Source organism: Dromiciops gliroides, chromosome 1 (assembly GCF_019393635.1).
Source record: "Dromiciops gliroides isolate mDroGli1 chromosome 1, mDroGli1.pri, whole genome shotgun sequence".
Taxonomy (NCBI): Eukaryota; Metazoa; Chordata; class Mammalia; order Microbiotheria; family Microbiotheriidae; genus Dromiciops; species Dromiciops gliroides.
This window is the reverse complement of record NC_057861.1, coordinates 135,988,370-136,000,534: the sequence shown is the minus strand read 5'-3', so window position 1 is coordinate 136,000,534 and position 12,165 is coordinate 135,988,370. Positions and strand designations below refer to the sequence as shown.

The window sequence follows — 12,165 nt, the reverse complement described above, 5'->3', positions numbered from 1 at the left end:
TGCTTAATAAATGTTGATTTCTAGTAGCCCTGATTTTTCTGCCACTTATTAAGGCCACTTCATAGAAACACTGGTAGCTTGAATGTTTAACAATATAAGCATTTGATGAACCTTTTATTTGCCAAAGTATGTGGCTATATATGAAAAAATAGCCCCAATATGTATTCTGAAACTAGTTCTGTTATTCCTTGTAGGGAACTTTATAATATTAAAGAAACCACAAACTAACACAGAGAACTTCTCATCCTTTTCTCTCACCACAATTTGCTTTGCTCCATTTATATAATTATTTCTCAACTATGTCTCAGCCAATTAACTTTTTACTATTTATTGTACTGATACTATAAGTGATTTACTTTATTTTATTTGACATACTTTCTGTTGACAACCTTCCCCCCCCACCACCACCACCTTGGGCCTATCTCAAAATATGGCTTTAAACTTCATTTGACTTTACTTATTTCGTATTACATACAAAACATGATCCAAGATTACATTTAAATTCACAGGCTTTACTAAGTTTTTCTTCATAATTTTCCTTAAACACAGAACTTACCATATGGCTCTCCTACTCAATAAATTTCAGTCCTTCCCTATTGTCTCTACAATTAAATATAAACTCCTCTTTTTGGCTTTTAAAGCCCTTTACCACAAGATGCTAATCCATCTTCATTATAAATCATTCTTCTTCCCATCTATCCAGGCTGGCTTTCTCTCTCACACACACATTTCATTTACCTCTCCAGGCCTTTACTTGCTCATGCCTAGAAATGTGCATACTCCCCACCTCCACTTCGAAGTCCCTCTCTTCTTTCAAAATACAGCTCAAGCTCCACCTTCTAGACAAAGTATTTATTTCCTGATCCTCAAGCAGTTAGTGCCCCACCCATAATTACTTTGCATTTAACTACTTGTACCTATTTTACCCTTATTCTGAATAAACTTATCTATTAACTAGTCACTTTCCAAAGTAAAATGGAAGTGTCTTGGAAAGAGGGACTGTTTCACTTTTGGTTTTGTATTTATATCCTCAGCACCTAGCTGGTGGCACAGAGCAGACACAAATACTTTCTGATTGACTGAGGACTGAGGACTTTAATGTATACATTAAATTTTAATTAATTTAATGCATTACCTCTACTAGAAGAAATGAAGTAAACTTTCACACAATTTTAATACATTTGTTGAAGTGATAGTTTGCACAAAGCTTGAAAGTTTTGTTTTAAAACAAATTTTGTATCCATTCCTTCAAGGTAGCATGAACCACACTTGCTGCATGCCTCCGTGTAATTTAAACTGAATTTGTCAGTAAAAAGAAAGAAAAACAAGGTTTTGTCAGGAATCTTCCATTAAAACTCAAACCTAGAACCTATATTTATAGTATAAATATCTTCTAGAGGATTCAGGAAATTTTCTGAAAAATTAGTTGATTCTTTATGATAAATGCAATTTTTCGCTATAGGTGAAAATAGACTGATGACATTTAAGTTCCTATTTGACTCAGATGGCCATTAATAAATGCAGCCATAATATTCCTTTTGCAGATGAATAAATTCAGGCAGACACTGAGAAGTGTAATGGCTTTGCCTACATCACACAGCTAATTAGCAATAGTCCTGGGGCTACCCCTTTAATTTTCCGATTCTTAGTCCATTGTTTTTTGTTTTTTTTTTCCCCACTATACCAGTTCATAATGACATCATGTGTATGTGTAGTAGATCACATATATACACATATGCACACATATATCATATAGCCGTGTATGTGTGTGTATATATGTATGTATACATGCATACTATGGTTGTTTTAATATTATAAAGTTCCCTACAAGGAATAACAGAACTAGTTTCACAACACATATTGGGCCATTTTCTCATTTAGCCAGACACAGTGACAAATTTGTTTGTCTTTTCCTGAAGAGGTGATGTCATGAGTTGAACTGAATTGGTTTTAAGTACAGGAGGGCTATGCAAGTCACCAATTTCACTCTCTCCTCCAGAGATATCTGGATCCAATGGCAAGATAAATATCAGGATGACTGTAGATAGCCCTGAATGTTTAAGGCAATGGGGGGTAAGTGACTTACTCAGGGTCACACAGCTAGTAAGTATGTGAGGTGAGATTTGAGCTTGGGTCCTCTCAACTTCAGGGTCAGTGCTCTATCCACTGTACCACCTAGCTGTCCCACAGTGGCAAATAAAAGTTCATCTAATGTTTATATTGTTAAACATTCAGGGTACTCTCTCTATATATATACGTATGTGTATATGTATGTATGTATACACACAAATATACATACACACAATGTCATTATAGTCTAGTATAGTAGAAAAAACAAAAAATGGAGACATATATGTATAAATACACATACGATAGGGCAGCTAGGTGGCGCAGTGGATAGAGCACCAGCCCTGGATTCAGGAGTACCTGTGTTCAAATCTGGCCTCAGACACTTAACACTAACTAGCTGTGTGACCCTGGGCAAGTCACTTAACCCCAATTGCCTCACTAAAAAAAAAGAATAATAATAATACATACACATATGTATATGTATACATTCAATCATTTAACATGGGTGTATCTATGAACACATGTGCACATGTGAATATGCACACATGTGTGTATGCATGTACAGATATGCACACTTATATACACACAGAGGTGGTGGTGGGCTATTTATTTATTCACTTTTTTGGTTTGGGGAGCTTCTAGTGTAGAACTTCCACCAGTGAATATCTACACGTTCTCTGCCTAGAAGACCTCAGAAATTAAGGGAAATGTTCAGTATCACACAACCAGTATGTATCAAGACTTGAGGGGGCAGGTAGGTGGCACAGTGGATAAAGTGCTGGCCTTGGATTCAGAAGAGCCTGAGTTCAAATCCAGCATCAGACACTGACACTTACTAGCTGTGTGAGCCTGCGCAAGTCACTTAACCCTCATTGCGTTACAAAAAAAAGAAAGAAAGAAAAGAAAAAGTCTTGAACTGAGGTCTTCTTTTTTAAAAAATAGTATTTTATTTTTTCTAATTTTATTTTTTCTAATTACATGTAAAGATAGTTTTCAACATTCATTTTTGTAATATTTTGAGTTCCAATTTTTTCTCCTTCCTTCCATTCCGTGACCCCTCCCAAACCCAGCAAACAATCTGATATAGGTTATAAATTACAATCGTGTTAAACATATGTACATTTTAGTCATCTTGTGAAAGAAGAATCAGAACAAAAGGGAAAAAACCACAAGAAAGAATAAACAAACAAAAAACAACAAAAGAGAAACTAATATGCTTTGACCTTCATTCAAACTCCATAGGTTTTTTTTTTGTTTTTTGTTTTTTTTATGCAAACCACTCAAAATTTATATCCTCCTGTCTTTTTTTGCTCACTGATTAAGATTTTTCAGGCTGTGTCTGCATGTAGAAACTGGTTTGACTGCTGTAACTGACTTGCAATGCTTGGTTTTGTTTAGTCTTGGCAGTGGTCTTGTTCTAACTCTATGGGAAATGTTTGAATTTTATCTGTGTTGGTCAGAATCCACCTCCAGTAGCTCTTCATCTGGTTCTCTTATTTCAACACCACATTTCAGAGGTCAATATAAAGGATTCCCAAGAAGTAGCTGATGTGATTTCAACAGCCATGCATTTTCTTTCTTTCTTTTTTTTTTTGCTTCTAATTATTTATTATTTTTATTTTCCATTTACATGTAAGGGTAGTTTTCAACATTCATTTTCATAAGATTTAGAGTTCTAAATTTTTTTCCCTCTCTCCTTCCCTTTCCTCCCCCCTCCACAAGATCGCTATCAGGTTACATATGTACAATCCACAAGTGTTCTTTTTATCAGTTCTTTCTATAGGGGTGCATAGTAAGCTTCCTCATTAGTTCCTTGGGATTGTCTTGGATCATTGCACTGCTCAGAGTAGTTAAGTCATTCACAATTACTCACTGAACAATACTGCTGTCACTATGAACAATGTCCTCTCAGCTCTGCTCACTTCACTATACATCGATGTTCATTAGTCTTTCAAGGTTTTTCTGGGATCATCCTGTTTGTCATTTCCTGTAACACAAGTCCATTCCACTACAATCATATAACACAGCTTTTTCCATCATTCCTCAATTGATGGACATTCCCTTGATTCTCAATTCTTAGCCTCCACCAAGAGTTGCTATAAATATTTTTTGTACGATTTTTCCCCCTTTTCTCTTTTTCATGATTACTATTGTTAACTGTTTCCCTTCCATCCTATTTCCTCCCCCATGATATTTATTCTATTATCCATTTTCTTTCATCCTATAACTCTTCAAAAGGGATTTGCTTCTGTCTGTCCCCTCCCCCACTCTGCCCTTCCTTCTTTTGCCCTTCACTCTTTATCCCTTTCCCCTTCCTATTTTCCTGCAGGGTTATAGAGATTACTCCACCCAATTGAGTGTGTACATGATTCCCTCCTTGAGTCAATTCTAATGAGATTGAGGTCTTTGAAGCCAAATTTGATGAGTGTTAGGCTCATTTACTGCCCAGATTAAGTAGATTACTCCACCCAGTTGGGTGTGTCTATTAGTCCCTCCTTGAGGCAGCTCTGCTGAGTTTAAGATCTTTGAGCCTTTTCTGATGAATGTAAAATTCATTTACTGCCCTGCTCCTCTCCCATCTCTTCCCCCACTCCATAAGCCTTTTCCTGTTACTTTCATGTAGGATTTTGCTTCTGCCCTTCCCCCTCCCCCAATGAATTCCCTTCACCTCTCAATTTAACCCTAAAGATGTTATCATCTAGCTAAGTGATACAGTAGACAAATCATCACCCCTGGACCCAGGGGGATCCTAGCCAAAACCTGGCTTCAGACACCAGACAGTCGCCTACTGTACGACCCCAGGTATGTCCCCCTGCTCCAATTTTTTTTAATGGTTCTCTAGGGTCCTGTATTTGAAAGTCAAATTTGCCATTCAGTTCAGGTCTTTTCATCACAAATATCTGAAAGTCTTCTTTTTCATTAAAGTCCCATTTTTTCCACAGAAAGATAATGCTGAGTTTTGCTGGGTAGGTGATTCTTGCTTGTAATCCCATTTCCTTTGCCCTTTGGAATATCATATTCCATGCCTTCTGGTCCTTTAATGTAGAAGCTGCTAGATCTTGTGCTATCCTGACTGGGGTTCCACAGTACTTGAATTCTTTCTTTTTGGCAGCTTGCAATATTTTCTCCTTGACCTGAGAGCTCTGGAATTTGGCTATAATATTCCTAGGAGTTTTCCTTTTGGGGATCTCTTTCTGGAGGTGATTGGTGGATTCTTTCAATTTCTATTTTAGCTTCTGCTTCTAGAATTTCAGGGCAATTTTCCCTGAGAATATCTTGGAAGATGGTGTCTAAGCTCTTTCCTTGGTCATGGTTTTCAGGTAGACCAATAATTTTCAAACGATCTCTCCTGGACCTATTTTCTAGGTCAGCAGTTTTTCCCAGAAGATATTTCACATTGCCCTCTATTTTTTTTATTCATTTGGATTTGCTTTATTGTGTCTTGCTTTCTCATAAAGTCACTGGCTTCCATTTGTTCAATCCTAATTCTTAGGCAATAATTTTCATCAGAGAGCTTTTGTACCTCCTTTTCCATTTGACTTTTCAAGCTGTTGATTTTTTTCTCATGTCTTTCCTGCATCACCCTCATTTCTCTTTCCATTTTTTCCTCTGCCTCTCTAATTTTATCTTCAAAGTCCTTTTTGAGCACCTCTATGGCCTGAGACCAATTCATATTGTTCTTGGAAGCTTTAGATATATGGGCCCTGATGTTGACATCTTCCTCTGAGGGTGCACCTCGATCTTCCTTGTTACTGAAGAAACTTTCTATGGTCCTCACCTTTCTCTGTCGGCTCATCTTGCCTTTCTTTTACTAGACTTTTAGCTCCTTAAAGTGGGGCACTGTTTCCAGGCTGCAGTATCCCAAGCTTAAGAAGTCCCAGGTGGTATGATTTAAGGAGAATCAGGTTCTTCCCTCACCCAGCCTGTTTCCTGGTCCTAGATGACCCCAGACCAACTTGCCAATTAACCATCTTTGTGTGTTGTGGTTGTTAGCTCTGATGAGCCTGTGCCCCTCCCCCACCTGGACCACTTCTACTGGAGCCTACCACCTGGTTCTCAGTACTGGTGTAAAATCCAAGTTCTGCCTTAGCACCAGCATAGACCCCTGTAGTCTCTCCCCTGCCCAGGGCTCAGCCCACTCACACTAAGACTGTGAGCTTAGTTCCAGATGACACTGGTGCTTCAGCTGATTCAGAGTCTCTGGGGGTCTCCTTCTCTGGTGAGGACTTCCTGAGACTGGATCTGTGTCAGGGTGACTATGGGGTTGGGCCTGACTCCTGTATCAGCACAGCAGCTCCCTCCTTCTGACCTTCCAAGCTGTTCTTGGTTAGAAGGTGATTTCAACACATTCTTCTGTGAGTTCTGCTGCTCTGGGCATTTTCCTATGACCTTATTTGGATGTTTTTTTGAGCGATTATGTCATGAGTTCGGGAGCTCACTGCCTTTTCTCTGCCATCTTGGCTCCATCCCAGAAGTCCCCAAACTCCCTAGTTCTTTATCTGGATGGGGAGATCATTTTTCATCATGAGTCTTTTAGAATCATCTTGGATCATTGTATTGCTGAGAAGAGCTGTCTCTCATAATTGACTTTTGCACAGTGTTGCTGTTACTCTTTTTTTTTTTTTGTCTCTTTTTTTTTAATTTTTTTTTTATCTATGAGATAATTTATTTTTTCCGTTACATGTAAAGATAGTTCTCAACTTTTGTTTATACATGCTTTACAATTTCAGATTTTTCTCCCTCCCTCCCTCCCCTCCCTCCCCCCTCCCCTAGACAGCAGGTAATCTGATATAGGTTATATCTATATATATCTATACATATACATATAGATATATATATACACACACATATATATACACATAATAACATTAATCCTATTTCTGCATTAATCCTGTTACAAGAGAAAGAATCAGAGCAGTGATGCAAAACCTCAAAATAGAAAAAAAAAACAACAGCACCCAAAACAAAAGAAATAATATGGTTCAATCAGCATCTATACTCCACAGTTCTTTCTTTCTTTTTTTTTCTTGGATTTGGAGATCCTCTTCTATCATGAGTTCCCTGGAACTCTTCTGTACCATTGCATTGGTGAGAAGAATATAGTCCATCACAGTAGGTCAACACTCAATGTTGATGATACTGTGTACAATGTTCTTCTGGTTCTGCTCATCTCACTCATCATCAGCTCACGTAAGACCCTCCAGGTTTCTCTGAACTCTTCCTGCTCATCATTTCTTACAGCACAATAGTATTCCATTGTATTCATATACCACAACTTGTCCAGCCATTCCCCAATTGATGGGCACCCCCTCAACTTCCAATTCCTTTCTACCACGTAAAGAGCAGCTATAAATATTTTTGTACATGTGGGTCCCTTTCCCCCTTCCATGATTTCTTTGGGCAAAAGACCTAAAAGTGGGATTGCTGGGTCAAAGGGTATGCACAGCTTTATCGCCCTTTGGGCATAATTCCAAATTGCTCTCCAGAATGGTTGGATCAGCTCACAGCTCCACCAACAATGCATTAGTGTTCCAATTTTCCCACAGCCTCTCCAACATTTATTATCTTCCTTTTTTGTCATTTTAGCCAATCTGATAGGTGTCAGGTGGTACCTCAGAGTTGTTTTAATTTGCATCTCTCTAATCATTAGAGATTTAGAGCATTTTTTCATATGGGAATAGATAGCTTTGGTTTCTTCATCAGAAAACTGCCTGTTCATATCCTTTGACCATTTCTCAATTGGGGAATGACTTGGATTCTTATAAATTTGATTTAATTCCCTATATATTTTAGAGATGAGGCCTTTATCAGAAGCACTGGCCTCAAAAATTGTTTCCCAGCTTTCTGCCTCCCTTCTAATTTTGGATGCATTGCTTCTGTTTGTACAAAAATTTTTTAATTTAATATAATCAAAATCATCCACTTTACATTTTATAATATACTCTATCTCATGTTTGGTCAAAAACTGTTCTCCTTTCCAAAGATCTGATAGGTACACTATTCCTTTCTCTCCTAATTTACCTATGGTATCACCTCTTATGTCTAAATCATGTATCCATTTTGACCTTATTTTAGTATAAGGTGTAAGATGTTGGTCTAAGCCTAATTTCTGCCATACTATCTTCCAGTTTTCCCAGCAGTTTTTGTCAAATACTGAGTTCCTATCCCAGAAGCTGGAGTCTTTGGGTTTATCAAACACTACATTACTAGTGTCATTTACTACTGCATTTCCTGAGCCTAGCCTATTCCATTGATCTACCACTCTATTTTTTAGCCAGTACCAGATAGTTTTGATGACTGCCGCTTTATAGTAAAGCTCCAGGTTTGGTACCGCTAACCCACCTTCCTGTGAATTTTTTTTCATTATTTCCCTGGAGTTGCTGTTACTCTTTACAAAGTTTTCCTGGTTCTACTCACTTCACTTTGCATCAGTTCGTGAAAGTCTTTCTAGATTTCACTGATAATATGCTGCTCATCATTTCTTATAGCACAGTAGTAGTCCATTATGTTCAGCCACAACTTGTTCAACCATTGCCCAATTGTTGGACATCTCCTCAATTTCCAATTCTTTGCCACCACAAAAAGAAGAGCTATAAATATTTTAATACATGTGGGTCCTTTCCCCTTTTTTATGATCTCTTTTGGATATATGTATTGCTGGAACCCAGATCTTCCTGGTCCCAGAATGCACTCTTCATCAATGCATGCTGCTGCTCATTAATATTTGATATGAAAAGCAAAGTGCCTTCAAACCAAAATAACTTTATGTTACTATCATTTTATCTCTTCATAAAATTTACCAATATGGCCATATTCAAAAGAGAGAGAGAAAGCTCTCTATCCAATATCATCCTATTAATTTGAACTTTATATTCTGTGGTTATATTATAATGATAAATACTATTGAATGTAAAACTCTTGAATCATTACTACATCCCTTTGAACTAACTGAAGCACAACTGAAGTATGTTCGGCACAATTTGTTTTATTGATATTTTATGTTCCATTTATTTGGAAAAGAGCAAACTCAATGAATAGAGTGCTGGGCCTGGAATTAGGAAAATAGGAGTTCAAATCTTGTCTCAGAAACTTACTAGATGTGTTACCCTGGGCAAGTCCCTTACCCTGTGTTATGCCTCAATTTCATCATCTGTAAAAAGGAGATAATAAGAATACCTACCTCAAATAGTTGTTGTGAAGATCAAATGAGATAATATTTATAAAGTGATTGGCACAGTGCCTGGTGCTTAGTAGGTGTTATATAAATATTTATTGCTCCTGTCTATTTAATGGAATATTAAATTAACCAGAAAACTCCATTTCCTAACTACCATGGAAAAGAGCAACTATACTACCTTAAAGAAATAACAATTTGATCATTTTAATTTCATTATTAATTATAATGAATTTTTCTAGTAATCCTAAAGTTATCTTAAATTCTTTGATATAGTTTAGAGATGTCATTTAAGGTTTTTAGAATAGATGACGAAGTGATAATTTGGTTTCTGGGCATCAGACTGTTCCCAGGGAAACATAATTGTGGACAACAAATTGTCAGAGAAATCGATAGCTAGTACACTGGCTTTTGTAAGTAGACTAGGACATTTTATAATATAATTATTTTAATTTTGATTTGAAAATCAGAATCTCCACTTTTTCATTATTAAACAAAATGCTTATATCTTTCTCACTCTTTTCCTCTCTCTTCACTCCCTCCCATTTCTTTCTTTCTTCCCTGCATCTCATGGTAATATAAAAACAACCTTAATGGCCAGCATTGAAATCCTCTGGAAATGTTGTAATGCCATCTATAGAAACAAGTAATTCTGCATAAATTGAACTGTTCTTTTCAAATAATTGTTTTTCACTTTTGTGTTAGAAAAGTAGGTTGAGTTTTTCTAAACAATCGTGCTCCTGTGGAAAATTTATGTCCTGAAAGGAGAAAACAAAGGATTGCTTTGTATTTGTGCTTATAACTTCTATATATTTGTCGATCTGTGTTAACAGTATCGCTCAGGGAGGGATCCTCATCGAGGTGCGGACAATGTTTCCACTAAATCTTCAGACAGTGATGTAAGTGATGTGTCAGCTGTATCAAGGACTAGCAGTGCATCTCGTTTCAGCAGCACAAGCTACATGTCTGTCCAATCAGAAAGACCACGAGGAAATAAGAAAATCAGGTGAGTGAATGAAACTTAAGTGGGAAAACTCTTCTTGCTGTATTATAGGTGATTTTCACTTTTCCTTTGAAGAATGCTAAAGTATACTTTTCTAAAAGATATATTCATCAAATAATAAGGTAAAAGAACATTGCAGGCTTGATTTGCATTACTATTAGAATCTTATTTCAAATTTCTTGGAAAGGGAAAATTTTCTCAAAGCCAGTAAGAATTTTCCTGACTATACAGTGTGAAATGGTAGCAATGTCCAGACTTTTGTTCACATTAACTATTTTTAATTAAATAATTGTATTTTTATATGTGTCAATACATTGTATTAGCATGTATTTACTATATGGTGACTTCAGTTATTGATAATAGAAAGCAATATAGGAAGTAATTTTTTAGAATGTTTGCTGAACACATATCAGTGACTCAGAAAATGTTAGGATAGTTTTTAGTACTTTTATTAATAAAATTCTATCATACTCCTCTCAGGTTTTCACACCTGCATGAAAAAAAATTCTCTTTTATAAGGGAGTTTAAAATGTATTTTATTAATTCCTTTAAAATACAAATAAAAATTGTACTTTACATCTAATGTATGAAAATCTCAGTTGCCTATACCAACATCCTATGAAAAAATATATATATTCAATATAGGTACTCCTCATAGATTAAAAAATATATATCCATAACACAGATTCCATATGCTTTTGCCTTGTTTGCATACAGCCTCATGAGAGGGAAAAATGTGATTTACAAACTATTCTGAGTAAGTGTTGGCCCTTAGTGCTTCTCTGGTAAATACAAAAGTTTTCAACTTTAAAAATAATATAGAATTTTTATTTATACTTTCCTATTTTATTTTTTTTAATTCTCCTTTCTGTTCAATTTATTTTTGTGTACTATATGCATGTTTTTTCCTGACTTTCTTTTTTTGTTTGTTTGTTTGCATGCTTTCTTCAATTTTGGTTGTCTACAAAAGATCAAAAGAAATAGAGGAGGGTGGGAAAGAAGGGGATATGCATGAGGAGATAGTCCCTGAGGAAAAGAAATTGGAAGAAGAACTGAAGGAAGAAGTAATTAATGAAAAAGAACAAGGGAAAGAGCTAACAAAAAATTTTAATAATGAGAAAAACAGAGAATCAGATGAGGAAAAAATACAAGATAAAACTCAGGAAAGGAAAGAAACAGAACAGTGGAATTCAAAAGATTTGCAAAGACGATTCTCACAAGATGATGACAGGTAATATATATTTTTCTGTAGAGATTTCACATAAGTAACTTAGTAACCCTTCCCAATCCTTGAAAATTGTTTAATTTCATTTATTTTACTTTTTCTTCATTCTTATTGTCCATTTCATTCTTTACATAATTTTTAAATGTCTTAAAATTTTATTCCATAATTAATTGAAATCATGCCAATTAATAATCAATCATAGTCACTTGCCTTCAATTTTTGTTTATTGAATTGTAGTTCTGGGCTTTAATTTTTGAGGTTGTCCATGTGTGATAAATCAGATTAGATTAAAGACTTCTTTTTATAAAATTTAAATCAATTATACTCTAATAAGATTGGTACTGAAGGTGACATATATTCTAGACTCTACGCAAATTGCAAGAATACTGTATACATTATATATAGTATACGCACATAATTATGGGTATGAATTATGAATTATATATATAATTATTCCCATGTATATGTCTATATATACATATATATGGGTATAAATTTTATTTATATATAAATACAGATACATATACACACATATGAAGAAAGACCAAATCTTTATAATAATAAAGCTTGGAAGCTGTTGAAACTTTTAGCCTACTTACTAAGTTAATAGTTATTTATGTTAAATAAACTTCTTGCCAAAAAGAAGATTCAGAAATGAATGACAAAGTAGCCAACCATTGTTAATATAGTAGC

The 12,165-nt window shown here is 35.6% G+C and overlaps 1 protein-coding gene across 46 annotated transcripts in view; it reads left to right on the top strand.

The window, feature by feature from the left end:
- RIMS2 (regulating synaptic membrane exocytosis 2) overlaps positions 1-12,165 on the top strand; it is an 821,964-nt gene that overhangs the window by 636,657 nt on the left and 173,142 nt on the right. For 28 of the 46 annotated variants that reach the window (XM_043983649.1, XM_043983385.1, XM_043983377.1 and 25 more), the window contains one exon: positions 10,078-10,250. The exons of the other annotated variants lie outside the window; for them this stretch is intronic. In XM_043983649.1, coding sequence (XP_043839584.1) covers positions 10,078-10,250 — 173 coding nt within the window. The remainder of the gene's footprint in view (positions 1-10,077; positions 10,251-12,165) is intronic. 46 annotated transcript variants of the gene reach the window in all.